This window comes from Rhinoderma darwinii, chromosome 5 (assembly GCF_050947455.1).
Source record: "Rhinoderma darwinii isolate aRhiDar2 chromosome 5, aRhiDar2.hap1, whole genome shotgun sequence".
NCBI classification, from domain to species: domain Eukaryota; kingdom Metazoa; phylum Chordata; class Amphibia; order Anura; family Rhinodermatidae; genus Rhinoderma; species Rhinoderma darwinii.
The window spans coordinates 27,426,551-27,451,916 of NC_134691.1; the positions used below are offsets into that span (position 1 = coordinate 27,426,551).

Below are 25,366 nucleotides of genomic sequence, written 5' to 3' on the forward strand. Positions count from 1 at the left end.
CATAACAGGTGATAGTGTGTATTTCCACTGTATTGGTGCTCTACCTGTCCACGTGCTGTGTCTGGTATTAGATCCATTGAATACAAGTTGTAATAATAGTAAATACTCTACATTGATACTTTACTGAATTGATTATTGATTTTTGTGCCTCGAGAATCGGCTCAGCCAGAGAATTGAATAACACACCAGAAAAAACAGAAAATGGGAAATTCATCAAGAAAGGCAGCAATGAAAATGATTATTGGGGACATATCAGGATTAGAAATGGAATACATAAACCGTACGAGCATTGGTCACTATTAGTATGAGAGAGAAGGACCTAAGAACATAATTCAGGTTAGAAATGACTCACATCATTGATGTCAGTACCCCCGGTCTTCACATACATAATTCGATATCCATTCACATTCTTATGTGAGTGGTCCCAAGAGACAGTAGAGGTGCTATGACCAATATTAGAAAATCGGAGGTTTCTAGGTGGGAGTAATGGTACTGCGGAAACATAATACATTAGGCATGGAGAGGTTGAAACGATTGTTGCTTCTCCTTGTAAAAGCGAAATAATATATTAATTTCTAATGACCTATATAGCTGTCCCTATATCTATCTATCTATCTATCTATCTATCTATCTATCTATTTAATATCTATCTATCTATCTATCTATCTATCTATCTATCTATCTATCTATCTATCTATCTAGTTACTCCATTTCTAAAAAGAAGATATCTAGAGAGTCCTAGGGTGGGCAGCCTCAGGGAGTTGCAATAAATCCTCCGCCAACATTATTTACAGATTACAAACTGCCGTATACAGAGCCTACATACTGCTGATAGAAAGAGCCCTAATCTGGGACCCAAATAAAGATGTATATAATGGAATTCCTGGTAATACAATTACCCAACATGATGATTAAAGGGCACCTGACACGTTAACAATGCAGTCCAATCTGCAGGCCGCATGTTATAGAGCCAGAGGAGCTGAGGAGATTGATATATTTTTTTTTGGGTGAAAGGATTTAATAAAACCTATAATTTATTCTGGGCTTAGGAGTCCAGTGGGCGGTCCTTCTCAGTAATTGACAGCCTTCCCTGTATGATTGTGCATACAAATATAGCTTGCAATCCTTAAAGAGAACCTTTCACCTCCCCATACCTGTGCAGATAAGTGCAGCATGTAATGGGCAGGGCTGCACAAACCCTGGGGCGCTTTACTTTTTTTCCCTACCCTCCTCCGTTATTTAGATATCGGTGCCGTTATATTTGGCGCCCGATATTTAAATAACCCCCTGAACTCCTAAACCCAGAATTAGCAGAGAGTTAAATGAATAAATGATGTTATACTAAATCTTTTCCCACAAAACGACATCAATCTGCTCAGCTCCCCCTGCTCTATACCTTGATGTCTACAGATTGGACTGCATTTTCAATATGACCGGTTCCTTTTAAAGAGGCTCCAATGTAGAGTTTCACTTTAAAACAGACCTCCACTTAGAATCAAAAATATTAATTTTTGTTCATGACTTGGGAGTCAACAATTTACATCCATCTACCTTCTGGGTTATACTAATAATGTTCATGTAGAAATAGATTAACTAACAAGAAAATATAAGTCTTTTTTGTCAGGTTATTAAAAAAAATGAATACAAAAATAATTCACAAAATATTTTTGAATATTTTTGTTATGTAATTTCAACACCTCACTTTATACACACATTCCTTTTAACCCTTTTGTTCCATTTATGAACTCCTTACATGTGGTGTCTTGCCCGGTGAGTGGATCACTTGCTTCTTCTCCAAACATTGCATAGACAGTGACCGTGTATTCGGTAATAGGTGTTAATCCATCCAACTCAACATCCGTCACTGAACCGGCAACCTTCATCTGGAATATGTCAAATTATTATTGTCACCAATAGATTGATCTACTCCGGTTACACTTTAAATGAACCCAACACTGGCCCAAAATGCCCATGTAACTGTACCCAAACGGCTGATAATGCTGAATCAGGGTACAGGGGTACCATAGGCACTTCCCATTAGTGTCACAAGGGGCAATTAAATTAATCATTGTCCATCCCACAGATATCCAATTAAACTGCGATGGGGGTATTGACATATTCTAGAAAACCTACCGTGGACACAAAGAGAGCTCGACCCACCCCTAATAGCAAGATTAGGCTTAGTGTTGTATGAGACTGTGTTGTATGAGAGTTGTATGTAGTATGAGACTACAAGCATACCTCCTATGTATCCTTCTTTTGGAGGAACAGTTTCTAGTTTTAACCAATTTCCAGGAACAAAGTTATAGGGGGTATAGAAGTAGCAGTCGCACCTGTGCCCTAATTGCTGAGGGGACCAAAGACCCCTCTGATACAACTTTTATGATCCTTTTAACATTTAAATGATTAGGATGTACGATTATAAATTACCTCTTTTTCATCTGCTGACAATCCCTCGGTGAGAGGAGCATAGAGGATCATATACTCGGTAGCTCCTGCTACACCAACCCATTTTGCCCTCATACTTCGGTGCGTGACGGCATACAGTTCGAGATCAGAGGCCATCGGTAATGCCACTGGAAAGGAAAATGTAGAATAAATTCTTTACAATGTTAAATCATTATACTAGAAATAATACATTGCACAGTTGGTCCTGCTTGGTTTGGACCTTTCAATCTGCTAAATCTCTTTCATACAGGGTCAGTAGTAATGCAGTTCTTATGTGTGCATTTAGTAGCACTGTCCTGTCTGATCGATCGATCTATCTATCTATCTATCTATCTATCTATCTATCTCATATCTATCTATCTATCTATCTCATATCTATCTATCTCATATCTATCTATCACATATCTATCTATCTATCTATCTATCTCATATCTATCTATCTCTCATATCTATCTCATATCTATCTATCTCATATCTATCTATCTATCTATCTATCTATCTATCTATCTATCTATCTATCTATCTATCTATCTATCTATCTATCTATCTATCTATCTATCTATCTATCTATCTATCACACTCCTTCCACACTCAAAAAACATGCCGATAGATTAATTTGGAATTTAGATTGTGAGCTCCAATGTGGACAGGGGGTGATGATAATCTCTGTACAGAGCTGCAGAATATGTTGGCGCTATACAAAGAGATAAAAAATAAAAAGGTGCAAGATTTTGCCTTCCAGGAGAGAAGGGCTGGGTGTTTGCCTCAATATGACCCTTGGGCCAATTCCCCACATTCTTGTTTGCTAACAATGTATTACCCATTAGCAGACCAACCGGGGCTCTCACTAGTGACATGTCTGATTGTCTTCCATTTGGTTCGATTATAGTGTCAATCAATGTTTTTTTAGTTACTTACCATGCATGCGATGTTATAGTGTTTAGACCTTTGTTTGTGATTTTAGCTGGTAACCCTTCCTCTATGGCAGCCCCCAAAATACTCAGAAATCCTCCCTCTATTAGCCAGAGTGGTAGGCCTCTAAAAAAAGTGCTATTTCCACCCAGGTGGACTGACTTTGTGTTAAAAGAGGTTGCTATGTTGTGACAAACCCTTCAAGAGGAAATGTTTTATAAAGAAATATTTCTAGATCTGTTGTTTTGAAAACAATGGGAAAATGGCCCCAAAAAAACACAGCACCTGGAATAGGAAAAAAGAAAAATACTAAAAAAGCAACGGGGTTTAAAGTCAGAACAGGGCTGAATAATGCAATTTGGGAGTTACTAAAGTGCCTTAATGCAATATTAATGTGGTCCTTTCTCCTGAACGTCTTGACTCATGAAAAGTAGGAACCGATGCGTAAAGGGGTTGTCCACGCACGGACAATTGTTGACCTACCCACAGGATAGGTCATTAGTATATCATCGGTGGGGGTCCTATACCCGGACCATGCACCGATCAGCTGCTCCGGCAGCCTCCGGGCACCAGATGACCAAGATGGAAACAGATGGCACCAGTCATGGAATAGCTGTAGCACAGTCGCTAAGTAGTAGTCGGAGCCATCTGTTTCCGGCTCTGAATACTGCATACCCTGCATAACATCCGGCGCCCGGAGGCAGCTGGAGCAGCTGATCGGTACGGGGTCCGGGTGTCGGTCCCCCTCCAATCATATGTTAATAACATTTCCTGTGGATAGGTCATCAGTTGTCTGTGTCTGGACAATCCCTTTAAAGGGATCCGGCCATCAACATCTTACCTGTTAAAATCGCCTGACCCCTCAATGGCTGCAGCTGTCCAAAGTTCGTTTCTGTGCTCCTTTCTCCTGAAGTCCTCCTCTTGCCCTAAATATTGTTGTTTAAACTTTTCGCGCCTTCTATGGTAATTTCTTTTGACTCTATGATCCAGAATCTTAACCCCGCCCACCGCCGCCGCCTGTCCAGCCCTAAATGCCGAAATCTCGTTCCAAATATCGCACATGCGTGCTTCACTACCCCTCCCTGCTTCTGCTGCTTTAGTGTCTCAATGTGCAAGCGCGGGATTTCATGTGCGTTGGAGTGAGAGAAGCTGTCAATCAAAAAGAAGGAGGCGGAGTCAACTCTGAAATGCCTGAGGAATAAAAATCTAACTCTTTTCGAGTGAAGATTTGACTCTTTTCTGCTCATTTGCATACGGCTCGGGACCGCTGAAAAATTGAATACTAAAGGTACAGAGCTTACTTTGAACATATTTATAGGTTAGATAACAATGATTTTTCACCCACTTTCACAAGGTATTGCTGGCTTGATAGCTAAAATGCTGGTGGCAGGTTCCCTTTAAGAAGGGAAACATTCCCTAAGCAAATGTTTAAGAATGTTTCTGTACTTTATCCATTTCAACTTTTAATTAAAAAAATTGTAAAGATTGCAGATCTCCTAAATGTATGTCACTGTGGCATCTTTACACTGCATAGCCAAATCCACCACAAAAAAACTTCAACTGCACGAGGCCTAAAATAGACAGTAATTATGTATACAGGAGAAGAGCTGTTACTCACAGGTGGTTTCAGAGCCACGCAGGCCATCCGTTGTGCTCCTTGAGTACACGGCGAACACGGCGATTTGATATTCCGTGAGAGACATCAAGTTCTTGAGCATTGTGGTGGACACGCTGCCATCAACTATTACCTGCAAAAACAACAAGACATGAGTCCTTCAGGATCTCTTATATATAATATATACAGGCACTAAGCTTTTTTGCAGCTCCTAAACCCATTCTAGATATCAGAGATGACCAGATCGCCTCTCCATGCTCTTGTGGAGACCAAATGGTCTCCTTCTATACTCCAAAATTGATGGTAGTGTCTATGCCTTCATGATACTATTAGTATGACTGTAACGTCTATGGCCACGGCCCGTCGTTCTGACTTACCCCTCGACCCCCGTGGCCATGGACATCCGAGTTCCTTGCAGCGTCATCCTCCTGTGAGGCGCCGGCACTGACTTCCGTGTCCCCGGAGGGGGCGCATGGTCTTAAAGGGCCAGTGCGCGCATAATTGCTGGAAGTCTGCAATCTAGCCCAGAATGCTCTGGGCTATAAAAGGGGCTCTGCCCTCTTGTTCTTTGCCTGAGCATTGTTCGTTACCCAAAGTTTGTCTTGCTAATCGTTCCCTAGTTTCTTCCAGTTTCCTAGTGTTCCCTGTTCCTGTATCCTGTATCCTATTCCCGTGCTATCCAGATCTAGTGCCATGCTGAGCTGTTGCGGTGTTGTGCTGTATTCCACGCCTGTTCTGCTACGCAACACCTGACGTCTACCTGCCGCCTGGTCCCAGCCAAGCCTGCCTTGCTACAGTCTACATTGCCTCAGGTATCCTCTCTGGACTATAGACTCTGTACTTTACCTGTTTGGCCGGCTGCCATCTCGCTACGCACCCTCCTAAGCCATGCAGGCGAACCAGCAGGATCTCCGAGCTAGACAGGATCAACTTCTTGTGGCAGTGGACTCCAGGGACGCTAGCTGCTTCTCTTCCTGCCTCTATGCAAGCTCCTCAGATTGACCCTCCTGCTACACCTCCTGGCAGTTCTGACTCAGATCCTCGGTTCTCGCTGCCATTATGTTCTCGGTTCAATGGACACGCCAGTACGTGTCGGGGGTTTCTGAACCAATGCCATATCCATTTTACCCTGCACGCCCGAGCATTTCCGTCGGATGGAACCATGATCGCCTTCATCGTGTCTTTACTTGCCGTCAAGGCCCTGGCATGGACAACCCCTATCTGGGAACGTCAGGGACCCGAGACCCAAGACTTCCAGGAGTTCGTGCGTTTATTCCGGACTGTTTTCGAAGAGCCAGGACGAGTCTCTTCGGCAGCCACTGCTATCTTTAACCTTCGCCAGGAGGACACCTCTGTGGGCGAGTACCCCATCCAGTTCCGGACCCTGGCAGGAGAACTATCCTGGAACAATGAGGCCTTGGTGGCATCCTTTTGGCATGGTCTATCATCCGAGATCAAGGACGAACTGGCCGCTCGAGATCTGCCACCTGCCTTGGACGACTTGATTCTGCTTGCCACTCGAGTGGACATAAGGCTGAGGGAGAGATCTCATGAAGTTCGTCAGGAGAGACGGCTTCCTAGACTGGTGCCAAACTTCCACCAACCCCTCTTGCCTCCTTCTACTGTTTTGCCCAAGGTTCCGATGCAAGTGGATCGGCTAAAACTGTCCGTCCAGGAGAAACAGTACAGGCGCACCTCCGGACTCTGTTTATATTGCGGCCTCGCTGGTCATGTCGTGCGTCTGTGTCCTTAGAAGCCAAAAAACCCTAGCACCTAGGTTTGGTTGGAGAGACAACTCTGGCCGCCACTGTATTTAATCGAGAACTCTCTTTCAAACTGTTCATTCCCGTAACCATCATTGCTGGCGAGAGGCCACATCCGGTCTCTGCCTACCTGGACTCTGGCAAGACCTTGTGGACCTTCTTCAGTTGCCCACTGTCCTGCTGTAAAGGCCGTTGATCGTTGCCTCGGTAGATGGACTGCCATTGCCTGACCCAGTTGTTTCTGTGACCAAGCCATTAAGACTTCAAGTGGGAGCTCTTCGTGCTGAGCTCATCTCCCTGTTTGTCCTGTCCAAGGCCGTCAACCCCGTGCTGCTGGATTTGCCTTGGCTCCATTTGCACGCCCCAGTCCTGGATTGGAACTCTGGAGAGGTTCTCCAGTGGGGCCCGAAGTGTTTTGACCGCTGTCTGGGTCATATCCAGCCACTGCAGCTTTCTCCGCTTCAGTCATTAGCAGGGTTGCCTTCTCGTTTCTCTATGTTCTCCGATGTCTTCGATAAGAAGGAAGCTGAGACCTTGCCGCCACATCGAGCATATGATTGTCCGATAGACTTGGTTCCTGAGACGTCTCCTCCTCGCGGTAGAGTGTACCCTCTCTCCTTGCCAGAGACCCAGTTTATGTCGTCCTACATTAAAGAGAATCTGGAGAGCGGCTTAATTCGTTAATCCTCATCCCCAGCCGGAGCTGGGTTCTTTTTTGTCAAGAAGAAAGATGGATCGCTATGACCTTGCATTGACTACCGAGGCCTCAACCAGATCACGGTGAAGAACAGGTACCCACTGCCTTTGATTTCAGAACTGTTTGATCGCATAGGTGAGGCAAACATTTTTTCTAAACTGGACCTGCGAGGGGCCTACAATCTGATCCGGATTCGTCGAGGTAACGAGTGGAAGACAACTTTTAATACTCATGATGGGCACTATGAATACCTAGTTATGCCCTTCGGCCTGTGTAACGCCCCCGCGGTGTTTCAAGAATTTGTCAATTAAATTTTTCGTGATCTCCTTTATGTTTGTGTTGTATCTCGATGACATTTTGATTTTTTCCCCAGATCCAGTAACTTATCAGAGTCATGTCCGCCAGGTGTTGCTTCGTTTAAGAGAGAATCATCTTTATGTCAAGCCAGAGAAGTGTGTGTTTGAGAAAAAGTCTCTACCCTTACTGGGCTATATCATCTCCGATCAGGGCCTCAAGATGGACCCTGAGAAGGTAAAGGCTGTCCTGGAGTGGCTATGCTCCCAAGGCTTAAGGGCCATACAACGCTTCCTGGGATTCGCCAACTTCTACCGGCTGTTCATTCCCAACTTCTCATCTTTGACTGCTCCCATTTGTACCCTCACTAAAAAGGGTATGAATGCCAAAGTGTGGACTCCGGAGGCAGAAGCCGCATTTGAATCTTTAAAAAAAGCCTTCACGTCAGCCTCGATTCTTCACCACCCTGATGTATCCCTAAAGTTTTCTTTAGAGGTGGACGCGTCCTCTGTTGGTGCTGGTGCACTGTTGTTCCAGAGAGGTTCAAGGCTGTGGTATGTGGCTACTATTCCAAACTGTTTTCTTCCGCAGAGCGCAACTACTCGATTGGGGATCGGGAGTTACTGGCCATCAAGCTGGCTCTGCAGGAGTGGAGACATCTACTGGAAGGTGCAGTCCATCCTATCCTGGTCTTCATGGATCACAAGAACTTGACCTACCTACAGACGGCTCAGACGGTTCGTTACCCAAAGTTTGCCTTGCTAATGGTCCCCTAGTGTCTTTTAGTTTCCTAGTGTTTCCTGTATCCTGTATTCTGTTCCCGTGCTATCCAGATCTAGTGCCGTGCTGAGCTGCTGCCATGTTGTGCTGCACTCCACGCCTGTTCTGCTACGCCACGCCTGACGTCTACCTGCCGCCTGGTCCCAGCCAAGCCTGCCTTGCTACTGTGGGTCCACACCCCGCATCGTGACAATGACCAATGCTATACAGTAGCTCGTGCCCATGCTATAGATATAGTTTTATTTTATTCTGTACTTTTGGTATTTTTTGGTGACCAGCGCATGTTTATGTGGAGAACTAATAAATATCTAGTGCCTTTGTTTCTAGAGCTTACCTCTTCTGGCTGTCCACCTTTAGTTGGATAGTACACCACGCGGTATTTTTCAACGTTTCCTGGAGCATGAGACCAACTAACGCGGAAACTTCTTGCAGTTACTTCTGACGTGACTAATTCAGATGGAGATCCAACCTCCTCAACTATGTCAGCTAGAAACAGAATTCACACTTATCAGTATCATTCATCACATTCTGTCAGCAATGTTCAGCTTTACCCAATATGTCTAACGAGACAGTCAAAAATGATAAAATGTTGTGTTATGACTGATGTTCCACACTAGTAAGAAACTACAAAATGTATTCCTAAACTCTAAAAATCTCAATTAAATAATAAGTCCTTGAGTTGTCTTCTTCTGTCGAGTTGTCAAAATTCTACTCATCTGTTTTCTAGTTACGTAGATCTATTTCTTCTCTTATTTCAAAAAGTCGCAATTGGAAATCGTGGTCATCTGGGGGTCTTAATGGGGCTTTCAAACCAGTAGGATATGCAATCACCTGCTGATCTGTAAGGGTCCGACTTCTGAGATGGGACCCTGGTACATCTTGCGCATTGGACCACAGACTTTGAAGCTAAACCTCTTGTCTCTGTATTATGTTAGAAGATTTACGGAGGTGGATTTCCCCTTTGCGTTGACCATGCATCACACTATCCACTTATCTCATTATTCATTTCATGGTTAGCTGGCCACACTCTAGCACTGTCTCTTTCTTCCTCTAGACACGGCCGCAATGAGTCTTGTGGCTTGGCCAGTGGATTTTAAACTCGGGACATGGCTGTCTTGACTACTCTCTCTGACTCCTTCCTTTACTGCATATGCGGTTTTTTTCTGACTACCGTTACCGGCAACTTGGCTCAACTGACTACAGTTATTATCCCAGAACAGCTACCAGAGTTAGTCTGACCACTGTTACCAACTACTTGACTGCTTGACTGCGTTCCAGAAATCCCATCTTTCTGTGCTACCCTTCTTGGTATGTTTTTGTGATATTTTTTTGTTGTTGTCCAAAGCAACCATAACTATTCTCAATTGGTCTTATTCCACTTCTGCTAAACGTTATCCAGGGAATCAATCACTAGTCCAGCTAAGGACACCTAAGTACCTCGACAAGTACTTCGACCCTAACAAAAGTCCTGGGAAAGGGGGTCCTATTGGTGAAATTGTGCCATCTGGTTAGTTCTTTCCCTGGGTTTTACAGGAATCGGATCATTACAATGGACCAACCATAGGCCAGATGAATGGATACTGCTTTTGGTATTAAGCTGAGTCTCCACAGATAAACTATAAGCGTAACTAAGTCACCCTGTGTGGCCATCTTGTGTCTCATTTCCCGTTGAGTCTTGCCCGGACTAGAAGAAATATACATTTGTAGAAGTAGAGTTCTGTATACTAATAATTTAGTCTCAGAAGAATTCTACTTTATTGCTAAAACCCAGCCCGGGGGAGGTGTAACCCTGATATGTGATGAACAATAGCAATGTCTTAAAAACCGAGAGATTAATGAGTCATCACCTTACATAATGTTGATTTATTGTCATGAACGGATTTGTTGCCAATAGAATTAAATATAAGAGATAAATATCCTTGTCGTATTATAACCACCCAATAAACAGGGTTATAAAGAGCCAGCTGATTGCCCGGGGATGTATAACATGCACGTACAGACACTCACTTGTCTTTCAATGCAAAAAACTTCTAAACCTTCATCCCACAGGATCACTCATAATCAGAGGTGTAACTTTAAGTTCCTGAACACTCCAATGCAAAAGCTGTAACAGGACCCCTACCTACCAAGTGCCATTTATAATACTGGTGACTTCTCACATAGCCGAGAGGTCGTTGAGCCCCCTCCGGCACCAGGACCGGGTGCGACTGCAACCTCTGCACCTTCTTGTAGCTATGCCCCAGTTGATGATGATAATTATGGAGAAACCAGACCTATGATCATCTTCACTCACCTTTTATAGTTATATCTATGTCCTCCACTCTCTCGCACACGGTTTTAGTAAGTGACTCAACAATCGAGTTCATGATGTTAAAGTCGGCCACATTGTACACATGGTCACTGTCCGGCTCAGAGGCAATCTCCTTCAGTTCATTAACATCAGCGTTTTTTACACCTAAAATGTGTTTAGAACAGGTATAAAAGAAAAATAAGATGTTAGTATTACATTGTAAAACAGTATATGTCATCACATGCAAAGCTCTACAGAAAATGTTAAATACCTTTTATTTTTTATCTGTCTGTCTATCTATCTATGTACAAGAAAATGGCGACAGCACTCTGCGAACACCAATGCCACCTAAACAATATATATATAAATAAATATACATTACTGCTGAATCTACTTATAATAGTGAGGTTCTTAGCGCACATTTTGCTCAAATTGTGTGAACCCACCTGCCACGACAAGGCAACCTCACTTGTGGGTCCCTACGCACGCTGCACATATACCCAGTTCTGGGACTAAGCCTACATGTATTTGGGGACGGTAGGAACCAGCATTAAACTAATTAAAATCACTCTAGAGCATAATGGGAGGAGTGCACGACTAAACATGGAGGCATGTTTTTCATTTTGCTGGAATGTGCTGACCAATCTTTCTTGTGTGTTATTTATCTATCTATCTATCTAAAAATCTAGTTTACAATAACAGACGAGGGTGCACGCCCCAGGGACCCGATTCATGTCCCTTCTGGATATAAAAATCTAAAATAGGCAGCACTCCAAAACACAGTGAAAAAAAGAGAGCTTTATTAGCCCTGGTGCTACGTTTCGGCTCAAAACACTAGAGCCTTTTTGAAGCTTGAGAAAGGCTCTAGTGTTTTGAGCCGAAACGTAGCACCAGGGCTAATAAAGCTCTCTTTTTTTCACTGTGTTTTGGAGTGCTGCCTATTTTAGATTTTTATATCCAGAAGGGACATGAATCGGGTCCCTGGGGCGTGCACCCTCGTCTGTTATTGTAGACTGGTGCTGCTGGATGGTGGATTTGTTGTATCTATCTATCCCTCTATCCATCTCATATCTATCTATCTATCTATCTATCTATCTATCTATCTATCTATCTATCTATCTATCTATCTATCTATCTATCTATCTATCTATCTATCTATCATCAATCCATCTAGTGTTAGGGAGTGGTTAGCTGGACAATTGCCCAGGGCCACCAGACCCTGGCAGTAAAATAAAAACGCCTAGTATAATTTTGTGGTGTACAGTGGTATTAATTGGTAATAGAATTGAAGTATTATATGGGACTATGTATCAGAATTTTGTGGTAGTATAATTCGGATACTGCATATTATCTGGGCACTATTATGTTATTATGTGGGCTTTAAAACTCAGTATTATCTTAGCACTAATATGTGGGATGAGATTAAGAGAATTACTGTCTAAAAATGGCAAAACAGGTGCCGATAATTGCTATATATCTATCTATCTATCTGTCTGTCTGTCTGTCTATCAATCAAACTATCTATCTATCTGTCTATTTATCGCCAGCTTTGGACAATCCCTTTTAGTTAGTTGGGTCCCCCGACGTTGAGCTGACCACAAAGTGTCAGCAATCATCTGTAATCTGTAGACGGCTGCAAGTGTTCAATTCCCCTGCAGGGCCACCACAAGGTAAACGAGGCATTACACATTACCTATTGTAGACAGTGGACATTTTGTGTAATGCACAGATATCATAGGACCTCCAGAGTAAGAGTAAAGGCCCTTTCACACTGGGCGATTATCGTGCAGACGAGCCTTCATATAACGCTCGTTGCCCATAATTGCCCAGTGTAAACAGGGCAGCGATCAGCAGATAAACGAGCAAACGCTCCATCATCTGCTGGTCGTATCATTTTTAAAAACGTAAAGATTATCGTTGTCGGCAGCAAATCTTGGTGTGTAAACCGGGAGACACGCTGCCGACATGATAATAATGTATGGGGACGAGCGATCGGAGTAATGACCGCTCGTCCCCATCCATAGCTCCGTGTGACAGGAGCAAACCAGCGCCGATCAACGTTGTCTCGCTGCATTGGCCTGTTGTCGGTCGGTGTAAAAGGTGTAGCTGCTTTCTGCTCTGGCGAATAGAGAGGAATCCCAAGCAAGGGACCCTTCTCTATTGCAATCATATGCCCATATAAGGGATTGTTTAAGGCAGACAACCCTTTTAATAACTATATCTTTGTGGTAGCTCTTTAACTTAAGTTGACTATTAAATTGGCTTTAAGGCCCTTTTACACCGACCGATAAGCGGCCGATGTAGCGAGCGCCCATCAACGAGACATCGTTGATCGGCGCTCGTTTGCTCCTGTCACACGGAGATTTGGATGGGGATAAGTGGTCGTTACGCCGATCGATCGTCCCCATACATTATTATTATGTCGGCAGCGCGTCTCCCTGTTTACACAGGAAGATGTGCTGCTGCTGCTGCCGACAACGATAATCTTTTATTTCTTTAAAACGATACGACCAGCAGATGATCGAGCGTTTGCTTGTTTATCTGCTGATCGTTCTCCTGTTTACACAGGGCAATTATCGGCAACAAGCATTATATTAATCGTCCTGTGTAAAACCCCCTTTAGTGTCCTCCTAACTACCCCATCTACTTGGAAGATAGAGCAAATTTGTACTTTTTGACATCTCAAGGAAATCACACATCAAAGAAACTGCAAAGGGGGCAAATTCGCTGCATGCCGTTTCAAGGCCCAAAATAACTGGCAGTTGTAAAAAGCAACAAAGAAGATAACCGTGATTCCATGAAGATTATGCGTTATACACATATATATATATATATATATATATATATATATATATATATATATATAGCTCTCTCTCTCTCTATATATATATATATATATATATATATATATATATACATACACAGAGAGAGAGAGATATATGTATATGTATATATATGTATATGTATATATATATATATATATATATTATGCATTAATTGAACCATGCATGGAATCATTTACCCCCTACTCATAAATAAAGAATGCAAGAAGTTCTTTGGGCAAATACTGTAATAGAAGGCAACAGAGTTTCACAGGACACAATTGAGACCGGTGGCTCAGAGTAAAGGGACACTAGTACTGACAGATGGGTTTAGGGACCGTAGAAGGTTCTCTTATTGACATTCCTATAAATACATATACAACGTTCAACAATTAGTACTATTAATTTCTCAAATTTGCCATCAACCTCAAGTCAACCAAAATGCTAGTACATGCCCTCATCATATCCCACCTAGATTACTGCAACATTCTACTCTGTGGCCTCCCCTCTAAAACCCTCGCACCCCTCTAATTCATCAAGTTAATTCACCTCTTCCCTGGCTCCTCTACCGCCTCTCCTCTCACCCAGTCATTTCAAAATACTGACAATGAGATACAAGACAGTCCACAACCTCCAGACAATACAGCCCTAATTTCCCGATATCTCCCCACAAATAATCTCATTACTCGGAAGACCTTCTTCTCTGCTCTCCTCTTGTCTGGTCCTCACATCGTTATCTCCAAGTTTTCTCTTGTGCTTCCCCCATACTCTGGAACTCACTACCCTTTCAGACATATGTATAAGCAGCTCCTACCCTCACCTACTGTCTCCTCTCATGTACCTCATAGAGTGTAAGCCCTCGCAGGCGGAGCCCTCGCTCCTCTGTACCCGACTGCCACTCAGTAAGTTCATGTTGTCTATTGGACTTGCTTGTTTTTATTGTTTATTCGTGTTATAGATTTACACCCCTCTGTATCTCATATGTACAGCCCCATGGAAGTTACTCGCACTATAAAATCAATAATAATATACAAATCACAATTGCACATGAGTTGACAAATTTCTCAGCTCTTACCAATAGCAAAGAGTTCGATTCCTGCATCCTTCAGGCTCCTGGCAGGTGGAATGACATCATCTTGAGATTTTCCATCCGTAATCAAAATGCCAATCTTTGGAAGGCCCGTTCTTGCTCCGGCTTCTGGCTTAAAGCTGTTTTCCAAGATGTATGTTAAGGCCAGCCCTAGGGAAACAATGCGATAGTGAAGAGAGATACAAAATCATAGGAGGCAAATGTCAGAGGAATGTCGCTAATGAGATCTCTTACCTTTAAAAACATCTAAACTATAGTGAAACGTTAAAGAGTGACTGTCGATTCATAAAACTTTTGATATCGTGATTTTGATAACTTTTGATCGTGACATGTCAAAATTCATGATCGGTGGGGGTCTGAGCACTGAGATCCCCAACAATTGCTGAAACGAAGGTGCAGAAGCGCTCAGCAAAACACAGCGCCCCTTCAGATGTAATGGGATAACTGAAAATATCAGGCTGATTTTTTAAAAAAAGATCAGTCTCTTGATTCCAGGTGTTTACTAGCTGATTTTCAAAGTTTTTTTCCATTTTGCAAGTGTATTCAAACCAAATTTTGAGGCGTATTTTCAGAACGTTTTTGAAGTTTCAATGGCGTTCAAGAATTCAATAGGAAAAATCAGCTTCTAAAAACGCTTCGAGAAGTGACATGGGAAGCTGTTTACAGGCGTATTTTTCTCAAGTGTATTTAGTTGTGTAATATGAGCGTTTTACATGCCGAAAAAATGCATGTAAATATGCCATGTGAACATGGCCTAAATCCATAAAACTGGGCAATCACTATCAATCTATTATGCTGATCTTGTGGATATTGAGATATAAAAAAAGATAGACAGATATAGCTATAAGAGAGAGAGAGATAAGGCCCTTGTACGCGGGCCAATGATCGGGAAAACAAACGTTCCCTATCATTGCCCTGTGTAAACAGGGCAAAGATAGATAGATAGATAGATAGATAGATAGATAATCCATAAAATAGTACCTGTGAGTGTGTTTCCACCTTTGTAAGGCAGGTTACGGACAGCGTCGATCACAGCTTCCTTGGTATCATAGGAGTTTAGATTCCATTCTATTCTGGGGTCTCCACTGTATTGGGCCAAACCTGGACCAAACAAAAAACATATTAAGCTATGGATGGTAAAATATCTAAATGAATGAACAAACTGAACAGAGATTCTACAAATATTGACAAATGGATTCATTTTCATACTAGGAGTTTAAAAAGGCTTTTAATAGTAGTTTTAAAGTAATTTGCAGTGATCTAGCATATAAAATACATTTCCCATATTTTGTGCATTCCTGTGTCCCCCTTGGTGCTGCTGCTAATCTGTGCTGCTGGGGAAGGGTCTCCTAGCAGAATCAGCCTACTTCCCCTCTAGCAGCTGACAATATATTCCTTTCTTACTTTCTCTGCAGATATCATGTAGGTAATGTGGTATCCATAGTAGTGAAGGTATATGCTGTGTGTGACATGCACAGCATGAACTCCCTTACAAACCAATGAAAATATAATGAAATAAAACAATAAAGACTGAGTGGGCATGTGCAGGATTCATGTCAGCTGCCATGATGCAAAGCTTTGCAATCCTGACAAGACGAGAAGAAGGAGTCTCCTCAGCTATACTGCCATGTACTGCAGAGACTCTGCTCCTTCCCTGACAAGCAGGGCAGTAAGATATTTCTATTGGCTGCTCTGCAGTGAACATTAGATCACTATGCAGAGTCCTGGCTGTGGGGAGAGTGACTAAGCATGTGTGTCATCCAGCACTCAGCTCAGTAGGTCCACGTTACTATACACTTTGAACACCAGGTGGCGCTAGGCTATGTAAGTAAATGTCAAAACTCTTCACTGGATCGTTTTTTGAACAGCATGTAAATAGTAAACACGGTTCTTTTTTTATGATCTATACAATAAATATAATATTTAATGGTGGTACAACCACTTTACATCATATTACCTATTCTGGTCTTATCGTTGCCAACATTGAATGCACGAACTAGGTTCTCTATGAACAGCCGCACAAGTCTAAAGTTAAGTCGTCCTATACTCCACGAGCCATCCACTAGAATCACTATGTCCGCATTTGCTGGACTTTTACAGGAAAACGAAACATCTAAAGATAGAAAAATAAAAAATTGCATGAGTGAACAAGGACTGGGAGTCACGACAATTGTGATACAATGAATTTAATATAATCATTATTAATACATCCCTTTACTGATATCTGGTGTGCAGATGGAACAGTAGATAACTATGATGTACTGTAATTAGTCATTTCATATCGCCAGACACCGGAGTATTCAGGGGTGGCTGTAGTTAAAGGGGATTTCTGCTTTGGGCCCTCCAGCGCTTTGCTGTAATCTGTGGTGGAAACCACCAGCAAGTATTTAATATCCCTACAGCGCCACCACAGGAGAAATTAAGCATTACAAATTTCCTATTGAAACTAATGGGCTGTCCATGTAATGTATGGATGTGGTGGGTCCTCCAGTCTTTGCTCAGACTAATAGATGGATCTCGAATGGCGCCCCCCCTATATTAACTCTGACTTCCCTAATAGAGTATATGAAAGTGGGTTTTGTAAACCAGACAACCCCTTTATCCCAAATAGTACACCCCCTCCCATGTCACACAGTGGCCCAGGAAGCCGAGATATGGGGTGTTGTTTGGTGAGGTCCCCACACTATAATGCCACTTCCCTCTGCATGCCGGTTACATGGAGTAGAGATGGTGATCGAAGGGTCAAAAACATTGAGTAGAGATGGTGATTGGAGGGTTAAAAAATGTAGAGATGGTGACTGGAGGGTTTTCCTAAAAATTGGTATATACTAAGTTAGGGAATAAATATAGTATATAGCATACCCTCCTGACTAATCTGTTATAGTCTTAAAGAGGTTGTTCAGGTTTAGAAAAACATGGCTGCTTTCTTCCAGAAACAGCACGACACTTGTCCATGAGTTGCGTCTGATATTGCTGCTCAGCTTCTTTGAAGTGAATGGATCTGAACAGCAATACCACACACAACCTTTGGACGGGTGTGGCACTGTTTTTAGAAGAAAGCAGCCATGTTTTTCTAATCGTGGACAATCCCTTTAAAATAACACAAGGTCAGACATTGCATTGTTTTTTGACAGAAATCTGTCCTAAAACGTTGATAAATGACTATGCAGCCCGTCCGCTTTTTCAGACATATTTTTAAGTACCAGAAAAAGCGTCGCCTGGCTTTTTAAATAAGGCATTTGGCCTGGCTAATTTTCTGGCATAAATACATTGATAAAGCTTCTCCATTGTTTCCTCAGGGGCTGTACAATGTATGGAACCCACCAAACAACACTCTATACTTCAGCTTCCTGGACTTTCTTGGGGAATTGGGATATTGAACTTAACTGCAGTCACACCTGAATTTTTCCGGTTCCAAGTTTTAATATTTTTATGTATATTTAGTCATCCACAGTCTAATAGTCGACTTCTAACAGAATAATCACCTTTCAAGTGCATTTTTCAATAGGATTATGGTCTAAGACAATGCGGTAGATCTATCAAAACGAGTGCAAAAGAAAAGTGGAGCAGTTGCCCATAGCAACCAATCAGATCACTGCTTTCATTTTCCAAAGGGTCAAAGAAAAATGAGAGCTGCAATCTGATTGGTTGTCCTAAGCAACTGCTCCACTATTTCTCTGCACCAGTTTTGCTTAATCTTCCCCATTGAATTAAAGGATTATTTCCCACCTAATATTAACATAAATGTAAACTTGTAAACAAAAACAACATTTTTTTTACCGCATTTCCTGAAAAAGAAAAAAAATGCTCAAATTAGTCAACTGTAAAAGCAAATTTCAAGTTAATATGGAAATAAAATGTACAGAAACGTGATTTTTAAGTTAAGATGGCGTCCGGGAGTGGTGTTTGTAGTGCTGAAGGCCTTTATGGGTATTAAACATATAGATCATTCATAAATATTTGCTTTTGGCAGCTCCTTTAAGATGATTTTAACCAGCAAGTCTGCACAACCCTAAAACGGAATAAAAAAGAGCGAAGTTATTAGCTAGAAAAGTAAATGATAAATAGAAGACATAATAAAACCTCTTCCCTGCGTATTAGAAGACGAACCAATAAAGCTGCAGCAGTTGTTTTAGGCCATTTTCCGATGCGCTGCATTGTAGGAGATGTCGATTTCCCAACATACAGTGACTGTACAAAAACCACATCTTCCACAATGCACTGCAACAGAGGATGCTTTGATTTTGATCGGTGAGGTGACTGTTGGAGGTGTAAGGTCCTGCAGCCTGAGAGCTAATGGGTAACAAGCAGAAGTTTGAATGCAGCTCTGGATGGTATGACGGAATGTGGTGGGATGAACCAGCAGCAAGATCAAGACCCCATTTTGCATTTAGCTATTAGGGTATGTTCACACGCACTAATTACGGACGTAATTCGGGCGTTTTTGCCCCGAATTACGTCCGAAAATAGCGCCTCAATAGCGTTGACAAACATCTGCCCATTGAAAGCAATGGGCAGACGTTTGTCTGTTCACACGAGGCGTAATTTACGCGCCGCTGTCAAATGACGGCGCGTAAATAGACGCCCGCGTCAAAGAAGTGACCTGTCACTTCTTTGGCCGTAATTGGAGCAGTTATTCATTGACTCCAATGAATAGCAGCGCCAATTACGTCCGTAATGGACGCGGCGTTCAAGCGCCTGCACATGCCGTTACGGCTGAAATTACGGGGATGTTTTCAGGCGGAAACATCCCCGTAATTTCAGCCGTTACGGACGCTGTCGTGTGAACATACCCTTAGGGCCCTCTCCTCTATGCATGCCTTGCAGTATCTCCTCTGAGGCATCAGAGCTGTCGTAGGGTACCTATAGAGGTATGTGGGGCGCAATATGGCAAATTGTGGCATGCTCCATCGAATGCCGGATTGCAGAGCTATTCCCCCCACTATTTCTGGCGCCCGACAGAGCATAGATGGGGGCACAATTAGTTCCTGCGGCTTTACAGTACGGGAGCCGCCGTACATCCATTTGCGCACAACTCTGTCATATGTGTGAGGCCTAAATCTTGATTGTATAAATACTTTATGTTATTACATGGTTTTTTTTTCAGTTCTTAAAGGAAACCTACTCTTTTAACGTGCGCTGTATAGTGGTCTATCATCCGCTCCAGCCCCGCAATTGTTAAACATCCACTACTAGGAATGCATTGAAGGGATGGCTTCCGAGGAGACAGGCTGGAAATGACATTTCTTTGAAAGTCTAAGGGGAAATCCATGTCTAGTACAAGGATTAGGTTGGTGCTCAAGAGGAAAAAAAAAAAATTTACTAAAAATCTCAGGTTTCAACAGAGGGTAACTCCGGCCTAGGAGAGATCACTAAAGATTCTTCTGGGTCCTCCAGATCATCTCCTATAATACAGTCTTATAATAACTTATTCAGGTCAATGGGACCATAATGAATGGCAAGGACGCGGCTTAGATTCTGCTAATTAAACTGTAATCAAAGACAGTCGTAAAGGGTTCTCAGAGATTCCGGATATTGCTAAAATAATAGAATTCTTATATATAATAAAATATATTCTGCTGAACTCTTCAAGCTGATCTGTGGAAGGAATATCTACAGTGCTCCATGGTTTTTCTTAATCCCAGAGGACCCATTTAAAGGGAACCAGTCAGTAGGTTTAGAGCTACTAAACCACCAGCATGAGGTTCTGCAGCGGCGGTTTAGTGTTCCAAACCTGCCCAGGGCAAAAACGTCAGTCTTGGCAATGCTTCGTAAAATAGGTTACTCAGGTTAGTCTGGGAAAGTAGTGGAATTGGCTGCATGCGGAGTGTGCACATGAAGCGGAGGACAGTATATCTCCCTTCACTGCACATGCGCAGCGCACTGTCCTCGGCTTCATGTGCGCTATGCGCACGCGCCCGGTGCGGCTCCCTGACTGATCTCAGTAATGCTTAAGTTATTTTACTATTTCCTAAATGCCGGTTTCAATCTGGGCAGGTTTGGAACACTAAACCGCCGCTGCAGAACCTCATGCTGGTGGTTTAGTAGCTCCAAACCTACTGACTGGTTCCCTTTAAACGGGTCCTCTGGGATTAACAAAAACCAGGGAGCACTGTAGATATTCCTTCCACAGATCAGCTTGAAGACTTCAGCAGAACATATTTTATTATGTATAAGAATTCTATTAATTTAGCTGACTCCAAAGCTTCTGACAGGTTCCCTTTAAAGGGGTTATGCGGGGGACCAAAATGTATTAGCAGTGTTGTCACAGCAGTATGTGATACACTCAGTCGCACTGATTATGAGATTTTAATATATTTTTATAGTGCTGGCAGGGGACCAGAAGTCTAGTTACAGTCTTTCATGTGACCGACATTGCTGTACTCTATGTACTCACTGTATTGCTGCTATGGTGAGTACATGGAGTACAGCGGGGCCGCTCACATGACAAAAAGCCATGTGGTCATCAAGGAAGACTGTGCAGCTAGACTTCCGGTCCCCCGCCAACGCTATAAAAATCTCATAATCAGCGCGACGGGAGACTGGAATGTATTTTAGCGAGTGTACTCATGTACTGCAGTGACTACACTGCTAATACTTTTTGGTCCCCCGCATAACCCCTTTAAATTCTAGGTTCACCTATATGTTTTCAGTTCAAATATTCTGGCCAAGGCAGAGTGACTATTTGGCACCCCACCCACCAACAGTCAGCAACTGGGGAACATGCCCCACCAGTCCTCCCCCATGGCTACGCCCCTGAGGAATTTCATAAATTTCTTAATATATTTATATTATTGGAATCACTCCCTTTACAAGGTGAAGTAATCTTATCATAGACCCAGAGAACCTCTTTACTGGCTATGGAGTAACAGGGACAAGTTATTTCATGTCCAGGGTCTGACTGGACTACCCCGAGCCCACCATCCAGCTATACAGAACAGGTGCTTGTCCCTTTAAATTGCATTATAATCACAGTTCGACCCCATGGGCTGTGATGTGGCTGAGGCCCATTATCATGTCAGGACCTGGTGCTACTGGTGGATACTCCTGTACTCTGGTGGGCCAATTTAACCCTGCCTATGTCTGCTAATAGGCTCACAATTAAATTTCTTGTGTCTGTATATATAAGGTAATATCTGTATACACAATTCCCTAAATTTAAAGGAAAACCTACACATTAATGAATGCTTGGGGCTTGGATTATTGCTGTTGCATACATTGTAACGCATCACTACATATAATTCCAGAATACAATTGGGATTCCGATCCTCTCTATTCAGTTATATTGAGACTGAGCTGGAGTAGCCGCCTTGTATCCTGTATACTCTTTCTCTTCTCATATTACAGAACTAGAGCCGTTGTCCCAATATGCACTGGGCTGAGATGCTGCCGACTGAAGCAGAGCTGCCGGAAATCTGTCATTAACTTTCTTTGGCAGAACGCCTGTAATATCACTACAATCAACAACGGTCCCTTTCATGTATAAAACCCATGGATTATTTATTGGCCTTTATTGAATTCACGTCAAGCCCCACTGCTTCAGGCTGTCATTGCCTCTCTCAATTACACAAATTTCATAATTTATTAAATTTCTGTGTAGTGTGGATGGAATATGGGGGTTTACCAGCTCTGCCAACTACTGCACAAGGTACCGGACAACGAGCAGGGTGTCCCAATGCAAGACTAGTGTGGTGGCCACTTGTTCTTCAGCATCTGACTTCCGAGAACAAGGCGAATGTCAGATCATTATGGATTTCTAGCAATACTTAAGTCAGTATATATTAAGTTTCAGCCCCTCCATGATCAGAGGTTTAGGAGCTGTGCTCCAACCATGCTTGGTCTACCCTACATCTTCTCATAGCTACCTAACAGATGACCATACATTGTGTAGACCTGTCCTAGTGACTGGTACGCTTTAAAATATGATACGGGTAAAATGCTAATAAAGTTGATAAAATCGGGCATATTACCCTCCAATCGTAGCTAAACACCGGGGCAAGAATTCTCTTCACTACCAAGCCCTGTCTCAAAATACCCTAGGCATGGTAGACAGGCAAGTTACACTTGGGGAATATGCCCCACTAGCCCCCCTTCCTCCCAGTTATGCCCCTGGAGTTGAATTTCAACAAACATTTTTCCCCAAATCTCTCTCAAAAAAAGTCACAATTTCATGAAATATAATAAAGATAAGAGTTTTGTTAAAATGGCACTACACAATTTGGTTTCCGAAGTGCTCATATCTATGTATCTAAGACTTATTAAAGTCTGGGAAAGCTCCTGGAAAAAATATTTTATGGGCCATTTCTCTACATTCTGAAAGTGAACATGGGCTACTCTTGCTGTTTAAAATTTTTGAAACCCTGATAGACCCCAATATAAATAAATAGGGTCTGTTTCAATTTGTCGGGATAGCTTACTGCATAGCTCTTATGAATAGAAGCCATACCACTAGTCTAGGATCTATCCATATTATTAATAGGGATCTATTCAATGTATAGTTAAGTATATTTGTCTACGGGTAATACATTATTGTGTAATTATCAGGAAATATTATAATGCCTTGCCCTTATATAATATCGCCATAGCAGAAGGGCCCTCAGACATCGGGGCCACCTCCTATTACTACTGTACACCACTATTCAAGGGCATAAGTCAACAACAGTCAACATCTCCCATTTAGATTTTGCCGTGCTTTATGAGCACCCCTGGGTGCTGGATTAGGAGGAACCCTCAGCCATTGGGTTCTGGATTAAATATGTTTTTCTGAGCTTCTAAGTAAAAAAGTTTCACCCACAATCTGCGTGACTGTTCAATGGCTCAGCCTTAGGGGGGATTCACACGAGCGTGTATTCGGTCCGTGCGGGCCGCGTGGTTTTCACGCGGCACGCATGGACCAATACAAGTCTATGGGGCAGTACAGACAGTCCGTGCTTTTTGCGCAGCGTTTGTCTGCTGCGCAAAAAGCGCGACAGGTTCAATAACTCTGCGTATTTCGCGCATCACGCACCCATTGAAGTCAATGGGTGCGTGAAAACCACGCAGGTTGCACGGAAGCACTTCCGTGTGAACCGACTGAAACAGCGCACCAGCTGTCAAAAGGATGAATGTAAACAGAAAAGCACCACGTGCTTTTCTGTTTCCGAACATCCAAACGGAGTGTCTTTGCGATGAGCGAAGCCGGACAAGCGAACCGAACTTCACCGGGTTCGGCCGAACTAGTTTTGGCCGAACCCGGCAAAAAAATTATCGGTACGCGACGTCAGGAGATAGTCACTGTCCATGGTGCTGAAAGAGTTAAACTGTTTCAGCACCATGGACAGTGACTTCCGATCCCAATATACATGAACCTGTAGAAAAAAAAACGAAGTTCTGACTTACCGATAACTCCCGGCTTCTTCCTCCAGTCTGACCTCCCGGGATGACAATTCAGTCCAAGTGACAGCTCCAGCCAATCACAGGCCAAGCACAGGCTGCAGCGGTCACATGGACTGGCGCGTCATCCAGGGAGGTGGGGCCCGATGTCGAGAGGAGCGTCACCAAGGACGCGTCACCAAGGACGCGTCACCAAGGCAACGGCCGGGAAGTTCTCGGTAAGTACGAACTTTTTCTTTTTTTTCAACAGGTTTTTCGATATTGTGTTCGGCATTCACTGTCGAGGGTGCTGAAAGAGTTAGCTCTTTCAGCACCTTGGACAGTGACGGGCGTCGACTAGCCTCATCTCTATGATGGCGGCTGCGCGAAAATCACGCAGCCGCGCATCATACACGGATGACACACGCAGCTGTCAAATGGTTTTTGCGCGCGCAAAACGCCTGCGTTGTTTGCGAGCGCAAAAACGCAACGTCCGTCTGTATCTGCCCTAAATATCAGAAAATCTGCAGTCACACAACAGATGTAAGGCTCATCATGAAGCAAGACAGATGACAGTGCCACATGGCGTATAGCACTTTTATGGCTGCCAAGGAGAATAAAGGGCAAAACTCTGATTTACTATCCAAAACTTCACTGCGAGGAATTTCCACATTTAAATTCTGGGCAACATGGAAAAGTCAATTCCAGCTTCATCCAAATACTTTACTGCCTCCAAGTCAATTCCAATGTAATAATTTACACAGGCGTGGTGATTTTTTTCAGTGAAAGATGCATTGAATCCTGTTTGGTTTTTTTTTCTGATATTTTTAATTTATTTTGGAAAAAAAAACTAAAAAATTGTTGATTTGACCTTTGCAAAGACATCTGCATTTTATAGATTTGGACTGGTGTAAACAGTCACCGTTCAAGTTGGGGGTCCTCCAGAAATAAGCAGATCAGGAGAGGCCCTGCTGCTGGAATCATCTATGATCAGCTGAAATCTAAGGTGGAATAGCTTTTTGTTAAAAGGGGCCGCGATAATAAGCTGATCACATGGTATCCTGCTGCCGGGACAGCCAGTGATCAGTTGTAATCGATGGGGGAACAGATCAGCAGATGTTCCATTTCTCTGCAGTGCCACCACAGGGGAAATTAAGCATTACACAATTCTCATTACTATCAATGGGCTGTCTGTACAATGCACGGGTGTGCTGGGTTCTCCAAAGCAAGAGACACTCTTTGTAGCCATTTTCTATATTTGCTAATAGATATGGATTCTGAACATGGGGACCCCTCTATTAATT

The 25,366-nt window shown here is 42.9% G+C and overlaps 1 protein-coding gene across 1 annotated transcript in view; it reads right to left on the reverse strand.

Moving 5' to 3' along the window:
• The window catches only part of COL14A1 (collagen type XIV alpha 1 chain), a 170,216-nt gene that overhangs the window by 109,467 nt on the left and 35,383 nt on the right, over positions 1-25,366 (reverse strand). Inside the window, exons 6-14 of the mRNA XM_075825783.1 lie at positions 16,669-16,824; positions 15,693-15,812; positions 14,697-14,861; positions 10,803-10,964; positions 8,844-8,995; positions 4,979-5,108; positions 2,431-2,576; positions 1,754-1,883; positions 353-492 (exon numbers count right to left, since the gene is read on the reverse strand). Of these exons, the coding sequence (XP_075681898.1) occupies positions 353-492; positions 1,754-1,883; positions 2,431-2,576; positions 4,979-5,108; positions 8,844-8,995; positions 10,803-10,964; positions 14,697-14,861; positions 15,693-15,812; positions 16,669-16,824 (1,301 nt within the window). The remainder of the gene's footprint in view (positions 1-352; positions 493-1,753; positions 1,884-2,430; positions 2,577-4,978; positions 5,109-8,843; positions 8,996-10,802; positions 10,965-14,696; positions 14,862-15,692; positions 15,813-16,668; positions 16,825-25,366) is intronic.